Here is a 27,362-nt window from a genome sequence, read left to right as displayed (position 1 = left end):
AATATATTTTTAAAAATTATTTCAGGGCTTGAGAGATGGCTCAGAGGTTAAGAGCACTGACTACTCTTCCAGCGGTCCTGAGTTCAATTTCCAGCAACCACATGGTGGCTCACAACCATCTATAATGAGATCTGATGCCCTTTTCTGGCCTGCAGGGGTACAAGCAGGCAGAGCACTGTATACATAATAAATAAATAAGTAAATATATCCGTAAGCATAGCTAGTAATGGTGGGTTTCGCTTCAGCATTTCATATATACATGTCTTCGGACCTTGCTCTAACTGACTCTTTCTTTCCCCTACAGCCTGCCCTTTGCTCTGCTGGCTATTCCCTACATCCTGCCCCCAGTCTCCCTTCTGTTTCCCCATCACACGTCCATTACCCTCTTCATTACCCCCTCCCTTAAGATCGCTTCCTTCGCCGGGCATGGTGGTGTATGCCTTTAATCCCAGCACTCAGGAGGCAGAGGCAGGCAGACCGCTGTGAGTTCGAAGCCAGCCTGATCTACAAAGCAAGTCCAGGACAGCCAAGACTACACAGAGAGACACTGTCTCAAAAAAGTGCTTGCGCACGCGCGCGTGCACACACACACACAGATCTCTTCTTTGTCTTTCATGATCCCTTTTCTAATAGCATTACATGCCCCCCACACATATATACACACAAATATTTACACACACATATTTGATTCTAGAATGAGATATTTAAAGAGAAAGAATGAGATACTTGAGCGTTTTCCCTATAGTCTATCAAGCAAACAACTTACGGATAGAAAGGGGAAAAAAGTTTGCAAATGACAAAGTCGGAGCTGGAGAGGTAATCAGCTGCTCTTGCAGAAGACTGGATTTATTCCCACCACCTGCATGGCGCTCACAACCATCTGTAACTCCAGTTCCAGGCGATCTAACGCCCTCTTCCGGTTTCTCTGGGCATCAGGCATGCAAGTGGTACACAGACAAACATGCAGGTAAAACATCCATGCACATGATATAAAAATAATCAAAATACTTTTTTTTTTCAAGTGACCCAGTGACTGAGAACATAGCTCAGTGGTAAAGTGCTTGTATAACATGCTCAAAGCCCTAGGTTTGATCCTCTGCAATACAGAAAAGAAAAAAAAAATCACAAAGTTCTAATCTAGAGGAAGGAGAGGCAGGCTGGGAGTACTCACATGATCAAAGAAATGCACCACGGCTAGCTTTTTGCTGCGCCTGGTGAAGACCCGCTGAACTTTAGCCATCTTGCCGAAGTGCTTCTCCAGGATGGCTCTGTCGTTGAGATAGTCAGGAATGTTCTTCAATTGAATGGCTGTGAATTCCGAGGAAGACACGCCCCCAAGGCTGTCGGCGCTCTCGCTTCTTTTACTTTGGCGCACCGATTTTCCCCTAAAAGAATCTGGGGGATTCAGAACGCAGACACACAAGTCCATCAGATATAATGCTCCCAGCAAAAGGAGTCACTACTGTGTAAAAGCAAAGTAAATGCTCTCGGATGTAAGGCGGGCCCCAAGGCTCTATGTCAGGGTCTCTGGGATTCCAGTGGGGACATAAATCAAGTGAACACCGGGAAACATACAAGAGCTGGCCAGCGAGGTAGCCTGTGTGGTACACTGCTAGAACTCACCTTCTTTTTCATCTCTACCTTCTTTTTCTTCCTCTTTGTTCACAGCTGAAAGGCGGGAAGGGACGAGGGTGGGCTGACTCCCTCCTGGACCAGCCACGTGGTCACTCTCTCCAGAATCCATGAAGCCACTTTCCTTTTTGGATTCCTTGTTGCCCAGGCGACCGACTTCTTTATTGCTTTTGAAGACATCCTGTATCGTGCGGCCAAACAAGCTGCCTCCCCGGGGTCTGTTCAGGCGCACTGGCCGTTTATCTGGAGGGTGGTCGCCCCTGGACAGGGGGTCTGAGTCCTCTGCTGGGTCATGGCAGTGTCTCCTTGGGGAGCGGTCCTGGTCCTCCTTCCTTTTGAGGCCTTTAAGGGGTGTAGGAAGGGGATCCACGAAAGAGATGGCTTCCTCATACCCTTGACGGGTAGCCGTTTTGTTGGCTGGGAAGGGCTCCCCGAAAGATGCAGCCGATGCTACGGGGAAAGCAGTGAAGCTACTGGGGGAACTTCCAAATACGGATTTGGGCCCCCTCTTCTCTTCTTCCGCGTTTTGGTTAGACAGAGCAGGGGGAAAGGCAGGCGCGTTACTCGTAACTGGTTTTGAAAAGATAAAGTTTGAACTAGTCACTGAACTATTTGTCACCTGAGGAAAAGAAAAGGGGTTCGGGCCTCCAGATCCACTGCTAACAGGGTGGGAAAATTTGAAAAATCCAGAGGCAATCTGGCTCTGGGTTCTCTCTGGCTCTGTCTCGGCCCCCAGTATTGGTCTAAATACTGCATTTTCCAGAGGTTTAAACTTGAATTCCGATTTTCTAAAACCAGAGCTTGCTACTTCTCCAGTTTCTGGCCCAAAAGTAGTGCCACTTGGGAAACCCCCAACGCTAGGGGGCGACTTAAAACTGAATCCTGTATTTCCGGGCGCAGATGAACTTGAAGGCCCAGAAGCAGCGGCAAATGGTGTGGGTTCAAGACTAGGAAAGAGGCCGGCACTTGAGGTCTGCGAGAGGCCAAACGTCGGCAGTGAGGAAGGATGGCTCACTCCAGAGGGTGCTGCAAAGCTTGGTACCTGTGCAAATCCCAGACTCTTGCCCAGCGTGCTGTTTTGTCCAAAAAGGGAAGGCTGGCCAAATCGAAAAGGTGACTTAGTCTGATATGTTCCCGTGGTACTAGAAGACACCGCAAAAGCACTGGGCTGCTGCCCACTGAAGGGGTTCCCTGGGTTCATCTTTGACTCAAGTGTTTGAAGGCAATAAATATGGTCTGTACACAACTAGCCCTCTTCCTTAAACTAACTGTTGCTCGGGGAAGTTCTCCTTCATCCTCAGGATAACCTGAAAAAACAAAAGTTCAGAACAGCATAGCATATTTTGCTACAAGTCTTAAATCATACATAGGCTAAGGACAATTGTTTAAAAGGCAAGCACGGGGAGCCGGCATGGTGGTGCATGCCTTTAATCCCAGCACTCTGGGAGGCAGAGGCACGCAGGCCTCTGTGAGTTCCAGGCCAGCCTGGTCTACAGAGTAAGTCCAGGACAGCCAGTCTCAAAAATAGATAGATAGATAGACAGACAGACAGATAAACGGCAACCACAAGACAGGCAGCCAACCATTCACAGAACCAACAGGTTCTTCTGGTTTGGGACACAGGGTATGAGAGTACAAATAAATTACAGTGTAAGGGAGGTTTAAAAGTTTGTTTTGTTTTTGTTTTAAGCAAAGTCTCGCTTAGCTCAGGATTGCCTCAAACTTACTAAACAGTAAAGTACAGCCTTAAGTTCCTTTCTCCGGCCTCAGGCCCGCTACTGCTGGAGTCACAGGTGTGCTCCATCAAGTTTAGCTAATGCCTGGTCCTTTCAAATTAAAATACAAATGCAAATCATTTTATTAAATTGATAAAAGGCCTCGGAAAAATCTCAGTAATAAGACGGGAAAAGAACACTGACGCCAGATTCTTGCTATCTCCAAAGCCAGAGAAGCACGATGTAAAACTGTTTAAAATGTTATTGCTTTTGATCTCCTACCATTTCATTTTTCTCCCAGTAACTCGAACTTGAGATGCCTTGCCCTGGCCTAAAACTAACGGGTTTGTTGGGGTTTTTTTTCCCCCCTAACGCTGGCTAATCTTAAGAAACCGGCCGTAGGGCCGACAGAAACCTTCACGCGAAGAACAATTAGGCAAGAACACAGGAAACACCGGAGGCAGCGGGAGGAGCTCGTCCGCCAGGTATCACCACGGTCCGGAGCGCCGGTGCTCGCCCACAGTCTACGTCGAAGCGCCACCAGGATCACCGCACTCTAGCAAACCGGTCCTTGGATGTATGAGACGGACATCAAATTCGTCGGACCGACTTCCGGTCCTCCGCATCCGGCTTCCGCTCTCTGTGGTGCGCTGCTATTGAGCTTCCGGCAGGCTGTCTGCCTGGTACCCGACTTCCCCATTAGCAGCTCCGGTAAGTGTGCGGCTATTTCCGCTAGTGCGGCATAGAAACCTCAAGTTCGTGCGTGGATCCGCCCACCTTAGTGCCCGAGAGACGGTGGCCCCAAAGCGACCCCATCTTCTCACCCACTCTCACCCTCACGTGGTCCTAATAGCAGTCGCCCCAAACCACCTGATTATGCACACTGCCCAGTCTACCCTGTTTCATAGTTTCCTATGGTAGATGTAAATTCCCTACAATTCCCGATAAATTCCACCAAAGTTGTTTTTATTTTGCGTATGTGTGCATTCTTACATAACTTATCAATTTTTACTACTGATGGGTCTTTTCTTGAACTTTAACCGCAGGTTCCTTCCAGCTTTTTTTTTTTTTTTTTTTTTTTAAGGCCTGGGTGTTCTTCCCGAAATGAGTTTGGTGATTAAGAATCTGCAGCGGGTGGTCCCCATCAGAAGAGTGCCACTTCGCAGGAAGATGGATTTGGTCAGGAGTATTTTAGGAGTGAAGAAATTTGACCTGGGCATCATCTGTGTTGACAACAAAAATATTCAACACATTAATAGGATCTACAGGAATAAAAATGTCCCAACTGATGTGCTTTCTTTCCCATTTCATGAGGTAAAAAGAATATATTCCTGCGCGCACAGCATACCTCTCTTCCAGAATAGTTCCTGTTAGTTAGATGTGTTTATCTTTGATTTTGCCATTTCCCCCAAAATGGGCTGAAGTCTGGCCTCATGTGACTTGCAGGCCTTTAATTCCAGAGGCAAGCACGTCTTTGTGAGTTCAAGGCCAGTCTTGCTTTACCCAGTTAGTTCAAGATCAGACAGGGCCACATAGCAAGCGCCTATCTCAGCCAGGTATGGTGGTGCACACCTTTAATCCCAGGACTTGGGAAGGCAAAGTAGGTAGCCTGATCTATAGAGTGACTTCCAGGATAGCTCGGACGACAGAGGAACCCCAAAACAAACAAACAAACAAAAAAAAGCCTCTATCTCAGAAATAAGCAGATAAAAAGAAGGAAAACAGGGTGACCCATGACCTATGCCCATTAAGTCATTAAATATGTCTATCTCTAAACACAATTCCTCTATGCGGGCACAACCCTCACTCCCTCAGTTTTATAGGGGAATTCCATAAGGACCTCTGCAATTTTAAGTGCACCTCAGTAATGCATGCTTGGATAGAAGATAGAAAAGTAAAAACTGCTAAACTTTCTTTTCTTTTCTTTCTTTTTTTTTTTTTTTTTTTTTTTTTTTTTGGTTTTTCGAGATTGGGTTTCTCTGTGTAGCCTGAATTTGATTTGTAGACCAGGCTGGCCTCAAATTCACAGAGATCCTTCTGCCTCTGCCTCCCAAGTGCTGGGATTAAAGGCGTGCGCCACCACGCCTGGTAAATATTTTCAACAAACACCTTGTGTTAGCTACAAGTAACTGCTCTACCTAAGTATCTTCACCCATTGTTAGCAGCGTAAATTGGAATAATCCTTCTGGAAAGCAAATTGGTAGTATATAGTGCTTAGAAAGTCTTAACCCTAGCTGGGAGTGGTGATGACTTACTTTGGAAGAAATGGAGAGTGGGCTGGAGGGATGGCTCAGTGGTTAAGAGTGCCGCCTGCTCTTCCAGAGGTCCTGAGTTCAATTCCCAGCAACCATGTGGTGGCTCACAACCATCTATAATGTGATCTGATGCCCTCTTCTGCAGATAAAAGTACTCATAGGCAATAAATAAAATAAATAAATAAAAAAGAAAAGAAATGGAGAGTAAAGAACTTGATGAGCTCAAAGCATGTGAGGACCATTGTGCAATAACTGCATCCCACCCCCTCAGACTCTTTGATGAGACTTAGCTTCAGCATTTGACTGGAGCATCCTGTGGGCTAGAGTCCTGTGTCCTCCCGTGGACAAATGAGATGGGTCCTGGTAATCAGGCCTGCTGTTCGCTAGCCTTTGAAGTTTGTGTTCTTATTTTCAGAACCTGAAAGCAGGTGAATTTCCTCAGCCATCCTCACCAGATGATTATAATTTGGGAGACATTTTCCTAGGAGTGGAGTATATCTTCCAGCAGTGTAAAGAAAGTGAGGATTTCTACAACATCCTGACGGTAAGTGGGGGACAAATGCTTGCTAGCAAAACTCAAGACATAGAGAAAGCTGAGAAGATGTCTGTGTGCACGCCAGTATCCACAGGTACCATTGTATCACTGGGGAGAACCGAAAAGCAGAGACAGGAAGCTTCAGGCTTGGTGAAGGGAGGACACACTGAACAAAATAAGCCCATGGGTCCCCGGGGGGCCTTTTCAGCTTTCATCTCTAGAAATGAGGAAAACGTGTTTCCCTAACTCAAATTTGCTGGCTTTCTTTCTCTCATTGTTGTTGGTTTTTGAAGTATTGTTTTTTTTTTTGTTTGCTTTTGAGACAGGGTTTCTCTGCGTAGTCCTGGCTGTCTGGACTCACTCTGTAGAGCAGGCTGGCCTTGAACTCTCAGAGATCTGCCCGCCTCTGCCTCCCGAGTGCTGGGATGTGCCGCTGCACCTGGCTCTTGGATTGGCCTCTTATTACACTGCTCAAAATAGAACAGGAGCCTCCACGACATTTCAGATTTAGAAGGAAGGGAAAGGAAGTTACGACGTCATTCAATAGAAGCACCCACTTTAGCAGAACAGCCACAGCCTGGCAGTCTGTTTAAAAGTAACCTGAAGCAGGCTCTGTAGGTGACCCAGAGTTAAGGGCATGGCTTTGACTGTGCCTGTAATCCTGGGTAGTGCTCACTGGGCTAAAAGGAGAGGGAAGTTCTAATTCTTCCTTGTGACAGGAAGTGGCCCAGAGCCTGCAGCAGTACTGCCTGTTGACACAAAATAACAGCTCTGCTTTAAAGGAAAGAAGACGCTGGTTTATTCTGAGCCAAATATAAGTGACCACTAAGGCCAAGAAACAGATTCTTGGGGTGACATGTTATAACATGGAAGAGGTTATGTGAACTTCCATAGTCATAGAGGAAATAAAGGCGCGAGTCAGTGCTTTTGCCAATGATTTCAGGGCTGACATCAGGTAGACAGGGTTTCAGAAGGTGGTGACAACTGTGCGGGTTTCTTTTTGCCTGGTTGGTTTTTTTGTTTTGGTTTTTGGGTTTTTTGTTTGTTTGTTTGTTTTTGTTTTTTTGAGGCAGGGTTTCCCTGTGTAGCCTTGGTTGTCATGGACTCACTCTGTAGACCAGGCTAGCCTCAGACTCACAGCAATCCACGTGCCTCTGCCTCCCAAGAGCTGAGATTAAAGGCGTGCGCCACCAACTCTGCAGGTTTCTAATGTGACTGCTAAGTGGTGCTGGCTTTAGGGCTGGTGGAGCAGAGAAGTGTCAGACTAACCATGCTTTCCGAGGGGTGACGTGGTAGACATGAGGACATGAGGCCAGACACCAAGATTGGTAGTAAGTGGCTATGAAAAGGAACAAAAGATTGCTCAGGATAACTTTAGTTTGGTTTGCAGTATTGCTCTCTACAGTCCTAGAGCTCTGGTCAGCCAACGCTAGACAGCATGCAGGCGCTTCATTAAATGTGGCCTCTTCAGACCTGCAGTTCTACACCCTCTTCTGTGGGGCATAGCCCAGTCCTGTGTGCTGTGGGAAGCAGACCACGGTGATTCTCCCGGTCCAGCCTCCGCCCCCAGAGCCGCCTCCAACCTCCTTGCATCCCTCCTCGCATCCCTCCGTGAACACCATGCCCAGTCTCTGCACAGATGCTCTGATCTTGTTTGATGCCTCCACCCTGTTCACAGGGCTTCACTTTCCAGAGTCAAGGCTAAGGTCCTTGGTCCTTCCTTCACTCTTAGGGTAGCAATTGTCAGCCCTGCTCCCACCTTCCCCTTGTGTTTAGCCTCTCCTTCCTGCTTCAGCTTTTTTTTTTTTTTTTTTTTAAGAGATGTGGGCTCAGGCTAGAGGGATGGCTCAGTGGTTAATAGGATGCACTGTTCTTCCAGAGAACCTGAGTTCTAGTCCCAGCACCCATTTTAGGAGCTCCAGGGGATCCAACATCCTCTTCCAGCCTCTAAGGACATCTGTACTCACGTGCACAGACACATATGCACAATTTAAAAATAATACGTAAGTAAATGAAAAGATGTAGACTTACAACACTGGCCAGACTGCCCTTGAACTCTTCAGTTCAACCAGTACTTCGCTGAAGCCCTTCTAGGTCTCTGAGACTACAACCACAAGCCATCCCCTGCTTAATTCTAATTGGGTCCCCAATACTGCTCTGCCGGGGACAGTCAACCCTCTTTACCTGTGCAAACAGTGTTGCCCTACACTAATGAAGTGAATTGTGCAACTTGTTCCATCTTACGCTGGAGGGAGCTGCGGTTGGGATGTAGCTCAGTGGTAGAGCACTTGCCTACAGTGGAGGGACCTGAGTGTTCCTGCCCATTGTGGCAACAGCATGCCCTGCCCCAGTGTCCTGGCATAGGACAAGTCAGTCTTACAAGGGCAGTCTGTGACCCTGAAGAGGCAGCTTCCTGGTGTATCATTCCTTGAGCTGATGTCTCTATTACTCCAACAGGTGACAGCCACCCATGGACTCTGTCATCTTCTGGGCTTCACCCACAGCTCCGAGGCTGAGTGGCAAAAGGTAGGAGTAGTCCCTGTGCCAGAGGCTGTATGCTACCCACGGAGGTCACCCTAACCCCTGGCAAGAAGCTGTATGCTACCCACGGAGGTCACCCTAACCCCTGGCAAGAGGCAGCATTACGGCCTCCACCTATCCTGCCTAAAAAGGGGAAGTAGTGTTTTTAAGTATCTGGCTCCTCATGGTGCTTACATAGCTCACTATTGAAAGGCACTTGGACAGACAGATTAAAAGTTAAATTCTCCGCCGGGCATGGTGGCTCATGCCTGTAATCCCAGCACTCGGGAGGCAGAGGCAGGCAGATCTCTGTGAGTTCGAGGCCAGCCTGGTCTACAAAGAGTCCAGGACAGCCAAGGATACACAGAGAAACCGCTCTCAAAAAAGAAAACAAAGCCGGGCGTGGTGGCGCACGCCTTTAATCCCAGCACTCGGGAGGCAGAGGCAGGCGGATCGCTGTGAGTTCGAGGCCAGCTTGGTCTACAAAGTGAGTCCAGGATGGCCAAGGCTACACAGAGAAACCCTGTCTCGAAAAACCAAAAAAAAAAAAAAAAGAAAGAAAGAAAGAAAGAAAACAAACAAATCCACGTTTATAAAGCCTATCACGGTGTCTAATAGGCTTAGGTTATATATGTAAGCAAACAGTCTATTGCTCAGATGAACTTTTTTTTTTTTAAGATTTTCTGTTTGTGTGTGTGTGTGTGTGTACCTTGGTGAGTTTATGTGCAACATGCATGTGCAGGTACCTCCAGAGGGCAGAAGAGGGCAGTGATCCCCTGGAACTGGTTGTGAGCTGCCTGGTGTGGATGCTGGGAACCAACCCCAGGTGGTCTGTATGAGCAGTGAGTGCTCCTCACTGCTGAGCCAGCTCTCCAGCACCCATGAATGAGCCTTTTCTTTTCAATTAAAAGTAGATCCCCTTCTGGCTCTGCTCCTGCCCAGCCCTTCCTATGCCCAGTCCCTCCCTGCTGCAAATCTCCCTGAGACCCTTGTGTACCCCAGCTTTCTCCTACCCTTTGGGAGCCCACTCTCCATTGTCTACTGCATCTTTTTCAGCCTCTGTCCAGGTGCTGCCTTTAGGCTTCTACAGAGGTGAGGTGGGGTGGGGGTGGGGCAAGGGTGGGGTGGGGACGGGGACGGGGTGGGGTGTCACTTCTGTAGGAGGTGAACTCTGGGAGGGCTCTCAGGACAAGAGGCCCAGGGGTTCCTTCTTATCAGCTTGTGTGCTGCTGTGTTGCAGATGTACAGCCGGGAGAAGGTGGTGCTGGAAGAGCTCAGCCGCTACACTGGAGCCGGGCTCCGGCCCCTCACTGCGGGCCGCTACTGATACTTTGGTGCTCTGCGATGGATGGACAGAGTCCCGTCCCTCCACAGGGATCTCTGCTGGTCACAGTCTCCTGGAGGACATCAGCCCACACGAATGCTTCATTCTGTGAGTGGATATTGGCGTCAGAAAGTGTGTCACACAGACGCGAGTCTGGCCCTTGCTCTGATTAGAAGGCTGTCGTGACTATTATAAGTGGAATAGGCTGTTCTAGGGAAGAAACATGACGCCCTGTATGCTGCTTAGAGTTTTGAGCTATAGAGTTTGGGTGGGCTGCTCTGTCGGCCTGAGGTGGGACAAATATGCCAGAACCCTGAAGTCAGTTCGGCCTAGGAGGACGGGTGGCTGCAGACAAGCAAGCTCAAAAAGGCAAAGTTTCCCACCCCAACCCTCAGGAACTCACCTGAACCTTGCTTGTTCCGTGTGTCTGCACTTTTCTTGAGCCCTTGGCTGTAGACACATAAGAAAGCCCACTGACCTACAAATCTTGTCACCTGGGACCAGAGACTCAGGTACATCTCCCAACTCCCCTATCTTTGTTGCTTTTAACTTTTTAAATTATATTTTACTTATTTATTTGATGTATGGGTACATATGTATGGGTACACGCGTCCCACAGCGTGCATGTGGAGGCCGGAGCACAGCTCGGGGGCACATGGGTCTCTTCTTCTATTTGGATCCCAGGGTTTGAACTCAGGTTGTCAGACTTGACAGGAAGTTCTTTAACCGTCTGAACCATCCCACTGACATCATGTTGGCCACAGTGGTCCTGCCACCGGGGCTCCCCCTATTGGCTGTTAGAGGCATGATAATTCTGCGCACGTCCTGGAACATGGGATCTGGTCCACCTTGAAGCCCAGCTCTCCTGGGCATGCTGCATGCCTATGCTAGTCTGGGCCATTGTCTTCCCAACAGGTAGTCAGGGACCTCGGCCCTAGATAGGGTTCCTGACCCCTCTGCTGGGTGTACCCCCATATAGACTTATGCCAGCCTGTTCCCTTCTTCACAGTCATCTAAAGATTTATTTAGTATTATGTATACAGTATTCTGTCTGCATGTATGCCTGCAGGCCAAAGGAGGGCACCGGATCTCATTGTAGATGGTTATGAGCCACTTTGTGCTTGCTGGGAGTTGAACTCAGGACCTTTGGTAGAACAGCCAGTGCTCTTACCCTGTGAGCCATCTCTCCAGCACCCCTTCACAGTTATAATTGGTTCATCGTCTTTGAACATCTTTGGGAAATAATGATGGCTTCTGTGTTGCTCATTTTTCTATTTTCCCTTTTCTCAGTTTGGTATTTCTGATTTGGTGGTGTTTTGGTTTTGTTTTTGGTTTGGTTTGGTTTTTCAGTGCTGACAATGGACTCCAGGGCCTTGTCATGCTTGGCAAGTGCCCCACCACATTCCCAGCCCATTGCTGTACTTCCCCAAAGCTGCGGTTTGGTCAGCAGCTGTAGCCGGGCCCAGCCACACTGTCGTGGCTCCAAGCCTGTGGGGGCAGGTTCTGTCCTTCTGTTCCAGGGGGCACAGTGAACTTAGTTCATCTTTATTCTGGCTTCAATCGCCCACTTGTGAGAAGGACCTAGGATCCTGATGAGCGTTACGTGACTGCTGTGGACTGGACTGGCTGCTGACGTGAAGGTTCCAGCCCATGTTCAGACCTGGCTGCTCACATCTCTGGACCACCATTAAAATCTCTGGGGGGCTACTGTACATCTTTTCAGGGTACGAGTGTGCACAATGTGCCCTCAGTCCTCATCACCACTGTTAAGGGGCATGGCCAGGCAGAGCTGCTTCCCCAGTCACTAGGGAGCCCTAAACTCACTACAGGGCCTGCTCAGATTCTTCAGTCTCCCACACATGGGCCTGCGAGGGACTAGAGTGGGTCCATGCGCACTCCCCCACTGTTCCCATAAGGCAGTGGTGCTCATAGAGCCAGGGCACTCACAGGTGCTAGCACACTTCCTCCTTGTTAGCCCAGCAGCACCGGCCATCGGAAACAAACAACATCTGTTAAATTTTTCCTCTATCTAATTAATAGCTGTATGAGAAAAAAAATTATGTTAGAAATCATGAAAAAGGGAAATTGTGTGAGGTCTTTAATTGGTGCTTTTGACAAGAACTGATTCTCTGGAGTCACACCCCAGGGTGCACTGAAAGATGGTTCTGTGGGACATGAATGTCACCACCCGGCAGCTCCCTTGGGAGCGTGTTGCATTGACTCGTTCATCCACACGGACATCACATCACATCACTGTCATCACGGTGTGGAAGCCAGGTCAGCCAGGGAAGGTCCACATGGGACTAACTGGCAGCTCGGAGTCATCTTGCTCTGACCTGTGGGGTTCCAGGGATTTTAAAATGTCGACCAGCTTTTTGGTGAGGAACTTAGCAAATGAAAAAACTTAACCTTAAGCAAATGAAAGCTTACTACAATACTTGAAAATAACATCTTTAAAGGCAGATGGAATGTAGCACTCCAGTGCTCCCAACTACCTGGAGGCTGAGGCAGGAGAATTACAAGTTTAGAGGATAGCCTTCACAACTTCAGTAAGCTGCTATTTCAAAGTGATAAAAGGGCCATGGGTGTTAACTTAACGGAAGAGTGCTTGAAAGCCTGGGTTCAATCCACTACCCCAAAAATAAACAAAACATGGAGCTGCTGTGGTGGTGCACTCCCCGTACCGGGAAGGCAGGGAGATCCCTGTGTTAGGCCAGCCTGGTCTACACAGTGACTTCCAGGATAACTAGCACTACAACATCTAGAGACCTCGTCTCAAAAAGCAAAAACAAACAAACCACATTTAAAGAACAAGGAAGCTAGGCATGGTAGACATACCTTTAATCTCAGCACCCAGAAGCCAGAGGCTGGTGGAGCTCACTGAGTTCAGAGTCAGCCTGGTCCACAGAGCACATGGGTAGCCAGGGCTGCAGAGTAAGACCCTGTCTAAACAAGCCTACAAAAAACGAGTCAGGCGTGATCGTACGTGTCTAATCCTAGCAACAGGCATGCTAAAACAGGACTGTGAATTTGTTGTCAGCTTGAGCTCAAAAACCGAGCAACAACAAAACCAAAAAGGAAATCAACTTTGCCAAAACAACAAGACACCAGAAAGTACAGGAAGCATGCGCTCATAGAGAAAAGGAGCCCTGACAGGGCCCAGGTGCCAATGGGACAGAAAGAGTGATCCTCCACCCTCGGGGAGCCCGGTTCAGCCTGTGGCACCTGGAAAAGTGATGGGTAAGCGCATGCGCATTCGTCGTGGTTACTGAGCCTCCAGGCCTCGAGTGTGTGTGGACCTCACACCTATTTTGTTTTGTTTTTTAAGATTATGAGCCACCATGTGGTTGCTGGGAATTGGACTCAGGACCTTTGGAAGAACAGTTAGTGTTTTGTTAATTTTTAAGATTAAAAATTTGGAGCTGAAGAGATGGCTCAGAGGTTAAGAGCACTGACTGCTCTTCTAGAGGTCCTGAGTTCAATTCCCAGCAACCACATGGTGGCTCACAGCCATCGTAATGAAATATGATGCCCTCCTCTGACCTTCAGGCGTCCATGCAGGCAGAGTACTATATACATAATAAATAAATACATCCTTTTTTAAAAATTTAAAAATTTTATGTGTGGGGGTGCTTTACCTGCTTGTGTGTATGTGCACATGTGCATGTCTGGTGCCCATGGAAGTCAGAAGAGGACACTGAACAGACAGGTGTGAATTGCCATGAGGTGCTGTGACCGGAAGGAACTGAGTTCTCCGCAAGAGTAACAAGTGTTCTTAACTCTTAACCACCGAGCCGCCTCTCCAAGCCCTTTCTTGTTTGTCTTCAGTGACAGGGTTTCCTCTGTGCCACTCTGGCTGGCCTGGAACTAGAGATCTGCCTGCCTCTGCCTTCCTAGTGCTGAGACTAAAGGACTAAGGTGTGTGCCACCACGCCCAGCTCCTTAATACATTTGTAACTGCATTTCATCAGCATGGAGGCTGGGGTGTATGCACAACACAGTGCAAAAATGGAGGACAGAGGACAATCTGTAGAAGTTGGTCCCCGTACCCCCACCCTACACCCCCAACCCCGCGTCCTGAGGATAAAACTCAGTAATCAGACTTGACAGCAAGCACCTTTACCTGCTGAACAATTATGCTGGTCCTGTATATCTTAACTGCAATCACATCTCAAATTCTTTCCCTTGCTTCTTTCACGTTCAAATGAAAGGCATTCCAGGCATGACAAACGGGTCTTCCCCAGTTACGACATTTGACTTCCCCTTCCCCTTGACTGTGTGTGTGTGTGTGTGTGTGTGTGTGTGTGTGTGTGTGTGTGTGTGTGTGTGTGTTGGCATGGTCAGCACATCAAGGATATAACACAGAGCCTCACACATGTTCAACACACTGTCTACCACTGAGCTGTGTCTCCAGTCTGAATTTGACTCTCCAGCTTTCCACAGGATGTTAAAATGTGTAGGTAGCTGTAACGATCTGGTCTAATCTTGAGCTGTTTTTCTTGTCTTTCATAATAAAATGTTTATGTTTCGCCTGCGTGAGGCATTCATTCACCTAGCTTCGCCAGGGGGCCCTGGAGAGTAGCCACAGTTGGCAAGGCCATGATGCTACTGAGATACACAAATGCTCTGACACACCTGGAAAGGCAGCACATTTTTTTCAGTGCAGCTTTCAGAGAAAACCAAGGATGTGACATGAGGGGTGCCCTGGGACCTGGGCTGAGGTGAAGGACTCTGTGGGACCAGTCCTGCTGGGCTGTCGAGACTTAACATACGACTTTTCCCAGAGGGTGACAGATCTGCATGGCCTGGCAACTGGAGCTTGGACCTGCAGCCTGCAACCTTGGTAGACTCAATTTTTTTTCTGGCTCCTTCAAAGTAGCCACAGTGCATTGGCCTCACTGCAGGGTGCACGTGCTCTTTGGCACTCAGTGAAGAGAGGTGACTAGGCCTGTCTTTCCACTTACCTGCTACAAGACGTTAGCTTTCTCCCTCCAGACTTACATGCTAAGCGTAGCTAGGATGGGAGGTAGATGGCTCAGTCAAGTGGCTGACAGTGGGCAAGAAGCTGGCATGTGGGAGGGCAGTAGCTGCCACCACTGGAGGCCACCCAGTATAGCCTGAAGGGGCGCCAGGTGTGGAGACAGCCTGCAGCTGGGCGGTAGGAGCATAGTGGTGGTGGTGGTGAACCGGGGGTGGCTTTGGCTTTTCAGCTCGCTGGACTCCATGGTGCATCCATTGTTGATCCTGGCAGAGTTACACAGCCAGGTCAAGATTGCAACATTATTTCCCAATGCCTGGTCCCAAAGCGGTGGGAAGGGCAGCAGAATGTGATGGAAGTACAGCCTTGGCTTAGAGTGCTCTGGGCCCCAGCTGTATGACCTGTCCATCATGCAAAAGGACTGGGGAATATTGCCTTGACTACATACCCACAAGCCAGAGAAACCCTTGTACAGGTTCTCAGACCCGCACCCCCAGCAACTGGCTAAATGTCAGCACCCAAACCTACCTGGAGGGGCGTAGCGCGCGGCCCCACGGGCCCGGGTGGCAGGGCTTTGAGCATCATGTTCTGCATGAGGATCTGGTGCATCTGTGCATTTTGCATCAGCATCATCTCCACCATGTCTGAAAGGAGAGCTGGGTTCTTACTCGTGTGTCGGCACCTGACGACAGGCTGTACCCTGAAACTAACTGCTCCTCACAGCATGGGCAGCGTTCTGGCAAATGGACAAACATCAGTTTTCCCCACAGCAACTAGGCTCTAGAAACAGAGTGCTGGGACTCTCCGCCGCCTCCCTAAAGGAGCATCCCCCGGGGCCACCTTCTCAATCAAACAGCCAAGCCCTGAATATCAGGGTGGGGCTCAGACAGAAGCACCAGAAACTGGATGGCCCAGGCCAGGCCACAGGGCAAGGTAGGAAGCTGGACCTTCCTTGCAGCTCCCTTGCAAGGCAAAGGCAAGAGGCTAAGTGACAGGCCTACTCCGGAACAAAGACTCCAGGAGCTCCAGGGGAGGCTCCACCCAGCACAGGAGTGGCGAGTGCTCCCAAAGGGAGGCTCCTCCTGAGTCAAGCTGTTTGGGCTCCCTTGTCAGGGTCTAGTAGGAGAAGACCAGACAACTGCTGAGAGTAACGCCATCACCCACAGCCTGTGATGCCATTTAGTCTGCCGCTGGCTACAGTGTGTCTTAGGCACATTGTACTAATCAAATTAAGACAGTCAGAGAAAGACGAAAATTACAAGACCCGGCTACAGGTTCAAACAAAAAGCAAAATTGTGGCTACAGGGACTGTGGAGGAGAATGTTGAGATATGCAGTGTTTTTTAAAGCTGTAAGATCTTGGGGGCTGGAGAGATGGCTCAGAGGCTAAGAGCACTGACTGTTCTTCCAGAGGTCATGAGTTCAATTCCCAGCAACCACATGGTGGCTCATAACCATCCACAATGAGATCTGGTGCCCTCTTCTGGCATGCAGTACATGCAGGTAGCGCACTGTATACATAATAAATAAATAAATATTTTTTAAAAGCTGTAAGATCCATTATTAAAAATACTTTGGATAGTAACAGCAATATCATTTAATTCACACAACTGAAATGCACATCTAACCAATAGTCTGGACGGCTTATATTTTGTTTGTTTGTTTTGGGACAAGATCTCTATGTTGCCCTGAATATTCTGGAACTCCTAGAAATCTGCCTGGCTCTGTCTCCCCTGTACAGGGGATCATTTAGCATAGGTATTTGGTTGGTTTTGATGTTTTTCTTTTTTTCTTTTCTGAGACAAGACCTCGTGTAGCCCAGGTTGACCTCAAACTCACTATGTAGCCAAGGATGACCCTGAGCTTTTAATTCTTTTGCTTCTGGATCCCAAGTACTGGGGTTGCAGGTGTGTCGCCATGCCTGGTTTATATAGTGCTGAGGGGAAAGTCGTGGCTCACACTAGGCTTTTGAATTCTTTTCTAGAATTTCAATCATTTACCTTTGGATTTGACTATGGAGGCATTACAGTCTTTTGGAAGAGGTTTTCGGCTTCCTTTTTCCTATACTATTTCCAGAGAGTAACGAACAGCAGTATTTGGGGTTATTGTTGAGTCTGGTATCCCCAGGACTACCTAGTGAATCCTTTAGCCTCCACTAGTGCATTGTGGTGCATACATGTCCCCGGTCCCATAGCTAAATAAATGTAGTTAAAAATAAAATAGCGGGCCAGGTGTGGTGATGAACACCTTTAATCCCAGCATTTGGGCAGAGGCAGGCGGGATCCTTTTGAGTTCAAGGCTAGCCTGGTCTACAAAGTGAGTTCCAGGACAGCCAGGGCTACACACAGAAGAAACCATGTCTCAAAAAACCAAAAAAAGTAATAATTAAAAATAAACAAACAAATAAAATATGGGGCTGGAGAGACGACTCTGTGGTTAGAGCGCTGGCTGGTTTGTTTGGATTCCCGTCATCCACATGGCAGCTCACAACCATCTGTAACTCCAGTTCTAGGGGGCCTGGTGCTCTTTTTGCCTCTTAGAACAATGCATTGTCTGCTACTTTATGGTTTTTTCTTTCTTCTATCCTTCTCTATCTTTTTTTTTTTTCTTTTTACTTTTTTATTTTTTTGTTTGTTTTTAGAGACAGGTTTATCTATGTTATCTTGGCTGTCCTGGACTCACTTTGTAGACCAGGCTGGCCTCGAACTCACAGCAGTCGCCTGCTTCTGCCTCCCGAGTGCTGGGATTAAGGGCGTGTGCCACCACGCCCGGCTTCTACCCGTTTTCTTTTACCAACACTAAATACTCATAGCTGCTGTGGAGCAGGCCCATATCCCGAGCCCTGGGATTAATCACTTTATTGCCTGATTCCAGCCCCTCCCTCCTATTTCTGTGTGTGGGGGTTTGTTTTGTGTTGTTGTTGTTGTTTTTTGTTTGGTTGGTTGGTTTTTCAAGACACAGGGTTTCTCTGTGTAGCCTTGACTGTCCTGGACTCACTTTGTAGACCAGGCTGGCCTCGAACTCACAGTGATCCACCTGCCTCTGCCTCCCAAGTGCTGGGATTAAAGGCGTGCACCACCATGCCCAGCGTGTGTGTATTTTTAAAGAAACCTAAATTACAGAATTCTCAATACAGTGCATGAGCATGGTGCAGTGATACACATGTAGGCAAAACACTCACACACAAAATATGAATCCTTTTTTAAAATTACTTAGAAAATGTCAAATCACATGTGCGCGCACGCACACACCCACACACCCACTGATAGTCTGAGCTCAGTTCAGGCTAGACTCTGACCCAGAATGCTAAACATTGAGTATTCCTCAAACTTTGTGAAATGGGTTTTTGTTTGCAAGGAAAAGCCATTTCTTTTTCTTTTTAAGATTTATTTATTATTATCGCAGCATTCTGCCTGCATGTGTGCCAGCAGGCCAGCAGAGGGCACCGGATCTCATTACAGATGGTTGTGAGCCACCATGTGGTTGTGGTTGCTGGGAGTTGAACTCAGGATCTCTAGAAGATCAGGCAGTGCTCTTAACCTCTAATGCATCATCTCACCAGCCCAGAAAAGCCATTTCTTTCTTTCTTTCTTCACCCCCCCCCACCCAAGACAGGGTTTCTCTGCGTAGCCTTGCCTGTCCTGGGCTCACTTTGTAGACCAGGCTGGACATGAATTCAGTGGTCTGCCTGCCTCTGCCTCCCGAGTGCTAGGATTAAAGGTATCTGCCATCACGCCCAGCCTGAAAAGCCATTTCCTATCTGCTCCTGCAGCCCCCAGTCTCTGCAAAGGGCATCTAGTTCTGTTACGAACTCAAACAGGCTTCACAGTAGCAGAAAATAAGCAACTCACAAGTCTCAGGAAGTCTTTGAAACTTGGCAGATATACAAAGTGCCCTTCCACAAAGTTTTAAGCAGTACGGGGTTTAAGTACTGAGGAGTTCACACCAGCCAAGCTTCCTGGAAGAAACTCTGGCCTGTTGATTTGCAGAGAGCTCTGGAGTTCCAGCGTCATGAGTCATAACCTTCCTAAGGTAGACTTAAGGTGATCTGGCTGCCTTTTAGCTGTCCTTGCTTCTGTAGGTAACCCCAATAAATTCATTAGTTCACCAAGTTGGGCTTTGGTGGTGCTGGTACTTTTGTCTGTTAGTGGTTCTCTCCCTGGGATGAATAGGTATTTACGTTGCATCTCCCTGGGAAAAGTGTTGTGCAGCACCTACTTACAAAAATATTTCCTCTCACAGTATTCAGTTCACAAGCCTAAAGCAATATCAATATAGAACACATACGCACCTTCCTTAATACTTCCCGATCTGTGAGAGGGGAAGGCCTGAGGAGGAGGAATCTGTGCGATCAGAGGCTGCTGTGGCAGCTGCTGAATTATGGTGGCAGGAGGCTGGGGCACCTAAGATAGGCCGGTTGGTTAGCTAGCTGAATTCACGGTCTTCACGAGAACTCCCCATCCGCCCACCTGCACACTTAACCAACTAGTCATATACCCATCCAGCCCGTCATTTATCTATCTACCCATCCACCCATCCCTCTGAGCCATCTCCCCAGGCCCTCAAGAGAAGTTTAAATGCTTAATTAACACTGTAAGTTAAAATAGGTGGTTGGCCAGCTGGTTATCATTAGGACATGGGTGGCTTGGTCTTTGAGACAAGGTCTCCCTGTGCAGCTCGCTGGAGACCGGACTGGCCTTGAGCTTGCGGCAGTGCTTCTGTCTCTGGCTCCAGCGTACAGGCTCTAAGTACACACCTCTGCATTCAGCAAGCACATAATATTTTTTTAATGTTTCTCACATTTCCTGCCTTCGGGGAGGTGGTTAGTGCCTGGTTAATTTTTTCTTTAATAGAGTTAACATTTTATGTGTCCAGTCTTTTAACAGTGGAGTTTCGTGGTGTGGGAGTCTAAGGGTAGACACGTGCTTGATGAAAGTCAGGTGTGCACAGTTCTTTTCCAGAGTTTGTCTACTGTAATGCTATCACCAGCTTCGCTAAGTGCCATATATATGGCATATGTGGCCCTTGTTGTGCGTAAACGGCCTCTGGTTTCTCTTCAGGATGAAAATAAATATGTAGCCCAGGGGTCCCGCTCAAACTAAGGCACCAGCTAAGGACAATACAGGCGGTAAATTTTAAACCCCTACTCAGATCTAGCCAATGGACAGAACATTCTCCATAGTTGAGTGGAGAGTGGGGTATGACTTTCACATGAACTCTGGTGCCTCATATTTGACCATGTCCCCTGGAGGGGGAGACCTGGTGGCACTCAGAGGAAGGATAGCAGGTTACCAAGAAGAGACTTGATACCCTATGAGCATATACAGGGGGAGGAGGTCCCCCTCAGGAACAGTCATAGGGGAGGGGAATAAGGAGAGAATGGGAGGATATAAGGGATGGGATAACCATTGAGATGTAACAAGAATAAATTAATAAAAAATTAAAAAGATGTATATATCTCTGTGAAGGTAAATCTTATCTTAATAAAGTATAAAATGGAAACTAAAAATAAAAAATAAAAAGAAAATAAATATGTAGCAATTTCAAGCAAACACCAGAAAGACTTGGTTTTCATCGTCTTTACAAGTCTAGAATGAGCTTGTCCCTTTTTCCTATTCACAGACCAAACCCAGGAGCTGTCTCTACAGAGACCAGGCAGTGGATTGTCTGGGCTCATGGGCCACATGGGCTCAGCTGAAATGTCTGCTCTGCTGTTAAAAATGAGAAGAACAGGGCACATCAGCGCCAAGCCTGCCGGGCGTGTTTGTGAAGCTGCTCACACCCCTTCGCTGTTGTGCCGAGCCCACTGAGGAGTCGTCATGAGCTAGGCCCACCCTCCCGAATGGAAGATATTCACGGACAGGAAGTTATCATTGGGCCTGGAGAGATGGCTCAATGGTTAGGATCACGGTCTGCTCTTCCAGAGGTCCTGAGTTCAATTCCCAGCAAGCACATGGTGGCTCGCAACTGTGATCTGATGCCCTCTTCTTGTGTACAGGCACAGAACATTGTATATATAATAAATAAATATTTTTAAAAAAGAAGTTATCATTGAAGTTATGGTGGCAGACGTGTGCAGGGGATAATAGGGGCTTAATGAGTCTTGTGGGAGATGAGTGTGTGGAGGTGGCAACTAGTGGGCAGCAGAATGACTTCTGAATGGCGGTCATATGAGGAGACAGCAACATCATGTTAGAAGCCTTGGGAAGAGTCTAAGCAGTGTCCGTTCAGCAGAGCGCCCACATCCCTCCCCAAAGAGCCTGTTTGATTGTGACACAGAATTGGGTCATGTGCATTTTCATATGAAACTTTTTGCTAAATAAACTTTTGTGATATATATATATATACACAGAGAGAGAGAGAGAGAGAACAGCTACAGACAGATGTCAACTTGTATCCTTATCAGTAACCATGTCATGAAAATCAAAATGTGCATTTTCCTCTATTTTTTGGCAAACATTTGAGAACATGAAACCAGCCAGGGAGTGTAGTGCATGATTTTCATCCTAGTGCTTGGGAGGCAGGGGCAGGAGGCTTTCTGAGAGTTTGAGGTCAGCATGATCTATATAGTGAGTTCTAGGCCAGCCAAGGGTACATGGTGAGACTGACCTTGTCTTAAAAAATAAAATAAAATGGGGTCTGGGGAGATAGGTCAGCGGCTAAGAGCACTGGCTACTCTTCCAGAGGACCCCAGTTCAATTCCCAGCACCCACATGGCAGCTCACAACTGTCTGTAACTCCAGTTCCAGGCGATCTGACACCCTCACACAGACACATGTGCAGGTCAAACACCAATGCACATCGAAGAATAATAATACAAATTTTATAACCCAAAAACAATTGTCCTGACAACAGGCAGAAAATGCAAACGTGGTGCAGATAGCTCACCAGCAAAGGGAGTTCTATGGGGCCCATCCCCTCAGCTACCCTCTGCTGCCAGCTCTCCCTGCCGAAAGGACAGATGTCCTCCTGGTCACCAACATGTCCAGATCTTTTCCTCCTGTGCCTATTCTCAACTTCCTGCATTCCATCACACCGAGTCCCAAACAAACGCCTCAGCTGGGCCTCCTGCCTCCTCTGCTTAAGAACATTCTTTTTAAACCAGTGACACAGCTTAGCAGATAGTGGTATTTGCCAAGAGGTTTGGCAACCTAACTTTGATCCCCAGAACGCATCTAACAGTGGAAGGACAGAACCTAGAACCTACTTCACATTATTGCTCTCTGACATCTACATATGCACTGTGGTGCATTTGGCCTGCATACACATCACATGCGCAGGCACACACTATATATATATATATATATTTTTTTTTTTTTTTTCAAAAATAGAATACTCTGCTGTTTGTAACCCTGACCCTAGATCAGGGATTTTGTGTGTGAGAGTGCAGGCACATGTGTTCCTCTGTATGTGTGTGTATATGTGTGTGTGTGTCTGTCTGTCTGTCTGTCTGTCTGAAAACTTGCTCTTTTGCTCCGTAGACCAGCCTGGCCTCTAACTCAGAGATCCGCCTGCCTCTGCTTCCTGAGTGCTGGGGTTAATGGTGTGTGCCACCGACCAGCCCCTAAGTCAGGTCTTAACCATCCCTAGTCACTGCGAAGTATTAAAGGGTAATACTCCTCTGAATTCAGGGCCCACTGGTGCTAAACTCCCCCAGTTCTTCCTGTGCAGCTGTTATGTTGGTCTAGTAAGAGGGGAGTCTGTCCTGAGAGGTGGCCATTCCCAAGCCAAGCCTCCATATATTTCCCCGAAGGACCCATGGTACCAGGACAACAAAAGAAGCTGTTACTGGCTCTTAGCAGACTTAACTTCTTCAGAACACTGGCATCTTGCTGAGACCTCCCAGAAAAGAAGTGAGAGGCCTTGGCTTTCCTCCCTGGAAGGTAGGAGAGAAGAGAGAGAAAGGCCTCTGGCCTCCCTGGCTGGATGACATGCTGGCAACACAGTGCCCTTCAGCATTGCTGTGATGTCTCAGTTCTGACCCTCCCAGCCCACCAGAAGTTGCTGTTTCCCAAGTGTCCTCCTACCTGGTGCTGGATGATCCTTGGTGGCTCTGGGGGTCTGGGCAAAGGTGGGGAGGCCGCAGGAAAGACATCTACAGGAGGTACCTCTGGGTTCAGGGCTGGCACCATGGCTCTTCCGTGTGTCCTCCAGGCATGGGCTGGGGAGTTCTCATCCATCAGCTGCTGTTCCTGTAAGGTTGACAGCCCGTGAACCTCACTGAGTGAACAGGCTCTCACTAGCATGGTTTTCCCAGCCAGGGAATATGGTACCCAAATGTTCAGTGTGGAGTTCTTGGAACTAGGGCTCTCTTTGTCCTTCTTCCCAGTGTGACCATATTGAATAAACGTCTTTTTTCCCCCTGCTTTCTACTGTTGATTTGACTTATCATTGGCTTATTACGAATGGGTGGCCAGATGTGACTTGGGATATATGTTAAAACCCCGAAGTAATGTTCCTTGGTAATCACTTGGAAATTCTCTTAATGCATACTGGATACTTGTTGAGTTTTCTAGCTGTTGTTATGGTTTCCCAAGCAACAATCATTCAGCATCTGCCTCACTGTGGAAAGCTCCCCACCAGACAAAGAGCAAACCTCTCGTCCCAGGACACTGTGGGGATAGCACCCATATAGATGCTTCTAGGCAGGGCCACTGCTTGCTGCTGCCCTGCTGAGTTTAGAAGAGCCCCACTTCCTGTGGGAACAGACCAAGGTCTCCTCGCCTGCTCTGTGGGCAGTGACCTAAGCAGAGTCTAAGCTCACATACTGCCTATACCTCAAGTTTTGACCTTGTCTAATTTCCTCGGGGAAGTGACAGGATGGGAGAATTAAAATGTCCCGAATACACTCCGTTCAGTTACCTAGTCCCAATTTGCAAACATTAGCTAATTGGCCTCGGGAGTACAGGCGAGCCTTTGTTGGCATGTGCTGGCCTGTGTATTAGGCCCAGGTTTGGCAGAAGGTGCAGACCTACCCAGAGCCTCTGTAGAAGGTCCTTCCTTCTCCTCAAAGCACTCTGCAGGGCACTGTCTGGCTTTTCCTGCTGTCCTGAATGGAGAAAGCAAACACATGACTGAGGAATGTAGTCTGGCTGGTGCACCCTGGAGATACAGAGTAGCCTGCAGCCTACTGGACTCCGGAGCTCAGGTCCCATAAACATGCATCCCAAACAAGGCGTGGCCAGGGCTGGGGCAGGGAGAGAGGGGACTATGGTGGAGAGGGGACGAGCCAGCCCAGTGGATTTCGTGGTCCTGTGTGGCACTGGAAGTCAGCAGGACAGGTGTGTCTTGGTGCTGCAGCACTCCTGTACAGCAGGACGCCTCCACAGGCTCAGTCATACCTCCATAGTCCTGGCCCCAAGCTGTCTGAGAAAGACAGGCATGTTCACCAACTGGGGCAGGGCGGTGGGGGGGCGGGGAAGGATCTTACTCCAGAGAGGGCTCTGGAAGGGTCTGCTTGCCCTGGCATCCTATGGAAGCTGAGATTTTGATGCTGCCTGGGCAGGCTTCTCCAGAAGCTTTACCTGGGACACCCTCTGGCACATTTGTGGCCGTTGGGTTGCGTGTAAGTCCCCTGGATCATGTGGCCCGATGTGCCATTTCCCACCTAGACAGGAGGCACCCAGGTTTAGCCAGCTGCTCTCAGGGTTCCCAGAGTTACCCACAGCCATGGGTGCTCCATGGTCGAAAGAGCAAGCTGTGCTCCTCCGGCCTCAGATCCTCACTCAGATGTCCATGAACCTAGATCCTGGCCCCAGATACTGAGAAGAGTAAGGTTGACCCCTGCCCACCCCTGTAAGCAGAACAGCATGTGTCTGAATTAACAGGGACAATTTCTGCACTGAGCGACCTGAGGCATATCACCTGACCTCTCTATGCCTATATCTTCTCATATACAAGACGCATTCCCTCTGAGAGTCTGCTGGTTAAGGGTGCAGCGTGTGAGTGTGCGAGCGTGCATGAGTGTGTGTGTGTGTGTGTGTGTGTGTGTGTGTGTGTGTGTGTGTGTGTGTGAATGCATGCTCTTCTTCCTCCCTGTATATGCCCAAGCAACGTAAAGCTCTTACCTGATCTGGCCATGCTTTCTCGTTCCTGTTCCAGCATCTATGAGGAAGAAATTGTGACGGTGAGTTGGCTCCAGGCTGGTGAGTGGAGTCTGTGCACTGCCCACCTGCCTATGTAGCTGATAGTCCAAAGGCTCTAGGAGTGGTCAGTGCCCAGAAGGACAAGAAGCACGTGTAAAGTGAGTAGGTGGGGCAAGGCTCCCCATTCTTAGGGATGATTCTGCCTGGAGAGATGGCCTAGTGGTTAAGAGCACTGTCTGCTCTTCCAAAGGATCTGCATTCAATTCCCAGCACCCACATGGCAGCTCACAACTGTCTGTAATTCCAGTTCCAGTGGCTCTGACACCCTCACGCTAAAGTAAAATAAAGGATGATGATTCTGGTTAGGCCCTCAAATGTAATGCATGTGTTCTATCTTAAACCCAAAGGGGATACCCTGAGGAGCCCTAAGGTGCTAATCTGCTTGCCGAGACACAGCTAGGGCATCCTGATACATAACAAGGGGTACCCTGATGGGCCCCATGAGGGTTTCCCTGCTGGGACCCAAAGGGCACACCCTGATAGGAACCAAGAAGGATGATCTGATGGGTCCCAAGAGGGCACTTTTATGGGTCCCAAGGGTTCCCCTGAAGGTCCCTGAGAAGGATGCTCCAGGCCGACTTTTGAGTAGCAATCCTTGCAGAGACTACCCTCGGGCCTTATCCAGGGCCAGCTGGGCCCTGAACTAGAGGTTCCAGGGTTGGCAATAGGCAGGGAGTGAAAGAGGAACAGTGCAGGCCAAGCATACAGAGCAGATGCCCATGGGAACTATGCTTAGCTGCGTGCAAGAGCAGGCCTGCTGCTCATGCATCGCTCAGAATTTCATAGATGGCTGAAAGGGTGGAGCACACTGGGAATGCTCAGGTTCTCCCCTGGGTAACTGGGCCTCTATCTCCACAGTTAAGAAGTATCCCTTTAAACACCGGAGCCTGAAGGGGCAGGAGTTTTTAGGGCTGTGCCCTAGAAGTACACTTGTTGCTAGGTTCGGCCTGCCTTCCGTCTTTGGAAACTGCTAGAACCTAATTGGTTCTACACAGCATGAAGAAGCAAACAAGAAGCCATAGTTGTTTGTTATGAAGCCAGGCTCAGGAACTTCTCTTGGCCGTTTGCAGAGGCAGGAGATTTGAGAGGAGCACCGGGGGGTTGACAACAGCAGCGGGTAGGCTCCGTCTTACCTGTTCCAGGAGTCGCAGTGTCAGGTGGGTCATCTGTTCTGCCACTGAGGAGTCCAGCGTCATAACAACTGTTAAAGAGGTGTTCTGCCGAGAAGTATCAGCAGGAGGCTAAAGTCTCCCTCTGCCTTGGGCCGTTGTCACATGCGGCCAAGAGTCCCCTCAGGGGCCACGGTGCCTCAAGACAAGAGAAGAGTAAATGGGAGATTGACTGATTCCTTCCTAGACTATAGTGCCAGAGCCTGCTCTGGAGTCTGTGACAGTTGCTAGCCTGTGAGGAAGGGAGGTACTGGGTTGCCAGGACGCCTCTGAGAGGCCTTCCTGGGCTCTGTGTCCCCAGATGGGTTGCCTGTAAACACTGACCCATAGGTGTTGCCAGGCAGAGATCAGTGGGGAGGTAAGAGGCCAGACAGACAGACTTCAGATTCCTCAGACAGACTTCAAATTCCTCAGACACCACTCACCCAGGGGGACAGTGTAGAATGAGCAGACAACTCCCCACGTCCCACAGGCCACACTGGACCACTCTGTCATTTGCTGCTGCCTCCAGGGCACTCTTGTCCTTCCTTGGAACCTTCAAAGCAAAAAGGCAGTGGGGTTGGACACCGAGGAGGGCCAAGGGAAAGGAGCTTCCTGGGGGTTTCAGGAAATTTTTTGTGGCAGAGACTTGGGCCAGAGAGGGGTCGAGGGCAGCCCCTAAGGGGACACCTGGGCCAGAGGGTGCACTGGCATAGGGGATACAGACAAGAATAAAGAAAATGAGGTTAGCCGGGCGTGGTGGCGCACACCTTTAATCCCAGTACTCGGGAGGCAGAGGCAGGCGGATCGCTGTGAGTTCGAGGCCAGCCTGGTCTACAAAGTGAGTCCGGAACAGTCAAGGCTACACAGAGAAACCCTGTCTCAAAAAACCATAAAAAAAAAAAAAAAAGAAAAGAAAAGAAAATGAGGTTAAATGAAGGGGTTGAGGTTCTAAAGCAAACGGCTGTAAGTCAGTGCCCCCTCCCTTGAGGAAGGAGATGCTGCTGAGCCACAGCAGAGTCTGACCAAGCCCTGTGAATGTGAGCGACATCCAGGGCAAGGACAGCAGCCCTGGGACCCAACTAATTCTGGAAACTGCATCAGACTGGAA

The 27,362-nt window shown here is 48.7% G+C and overlaps 3 protein-coding genes across 3 annotated transcripts in view; 1 reads left to right on the top strand and 2 right to left on the bottom strand.

Moving 5' to 3' along the window:
- The window catches only part of Mcm3ap (minichromosome maintenance complex component 3 associated protein), a 51,596-nt gene extending 48,562 nt beyond the window's left edge, over window positions 1–3,034 (bottom strand). The window contains exons 1-2 of the mRNA XM_051153265.1: window positions 1,624–3,034; window positions 1,172–1,395 (exon numbers count right to left, since the gene is read on the bottom strand). Coding sequence (XP_051009222.1) covers window positions 1,172–1,395; window positions 1,624–2,833 — 1,434 coding nt within the window. The 5' untranslated portion in view covers window positions 2,834–3,034. The remainder of the gene's footprint in view (window positions 1–1,171; window positions 1,396–1,623) is intronic.
- Window positions 3,035–3,978: 944 nt separating this feature from the next.
- On the top strand, window positions 3,979–8,717 carry Ybey (ybeY metalloendoribonuclease). Its single transcript, XM_051152501.1, has 4 exons — window positions 3,979–4,058; window positions 4,432–4,661; window positions 6,018–6,146; window positions 8,595–8,717. Exons 2-4 carry the CDS (start codon window positions 4,452–4,454, stop codon window positions 8,715–8,717), a joined length of 462 nt encoding a protein of 153 aa, XP_051008458.1. The 5' UTR covers window positions 3,979–4,058; window positions 4,432–4,451.
- A 6,266-nt stretch (window positions 8,718–14,983) lies between these two features.
- On the bottom strand, window positions 14,984–26,564 carry C11H21orf58 (chromosome 11 C21orf58 homolog). The gene is made up of 7 exons (XM_051153264.1): window positions 26,237–26,564; window positions 25,026–25,062; window positions 23,934–24,007; window positions 22,986–23,150; window positions 19,250–19,361; window positions 15,488–15,603; window positions 14,984–15,225 (listed from the first exon to the last, which is right to left on the bottom strand). The coding sequence occupies exons 1-7, from the start codon at window positions 26,297–26,299 to the stop codon at window positions 14,986–14,988; spliced, it is 807 nt and encodes a 268-aa protein (XP_051009221.1). The 5' UTR covers window positions 26,300–26,564; the 3' UTR covers window positions 14,984–14,985.
- Between the last annotated feature and the right edge of the window lie 798 nt (window positions 26,565–27,362).

The sequence above is a fragment of the Acomys russatus genome, chromosome 11 (assembly GCF_903995435.1).
Source record: "Acomys russatus chromosome 11, mAcoRus1.1, whole genome shotgun sequence".
Classification (NCBI taxonomy): domain Eukaryota; kingdom Metazoa; phylum Chordata; class Mammalia; order Rodentia; family Muridae; genus Acomys; species Acomys russatus.
This window is presented reverse-complemented; position numbering and strand designations above follow the sequence as displayed.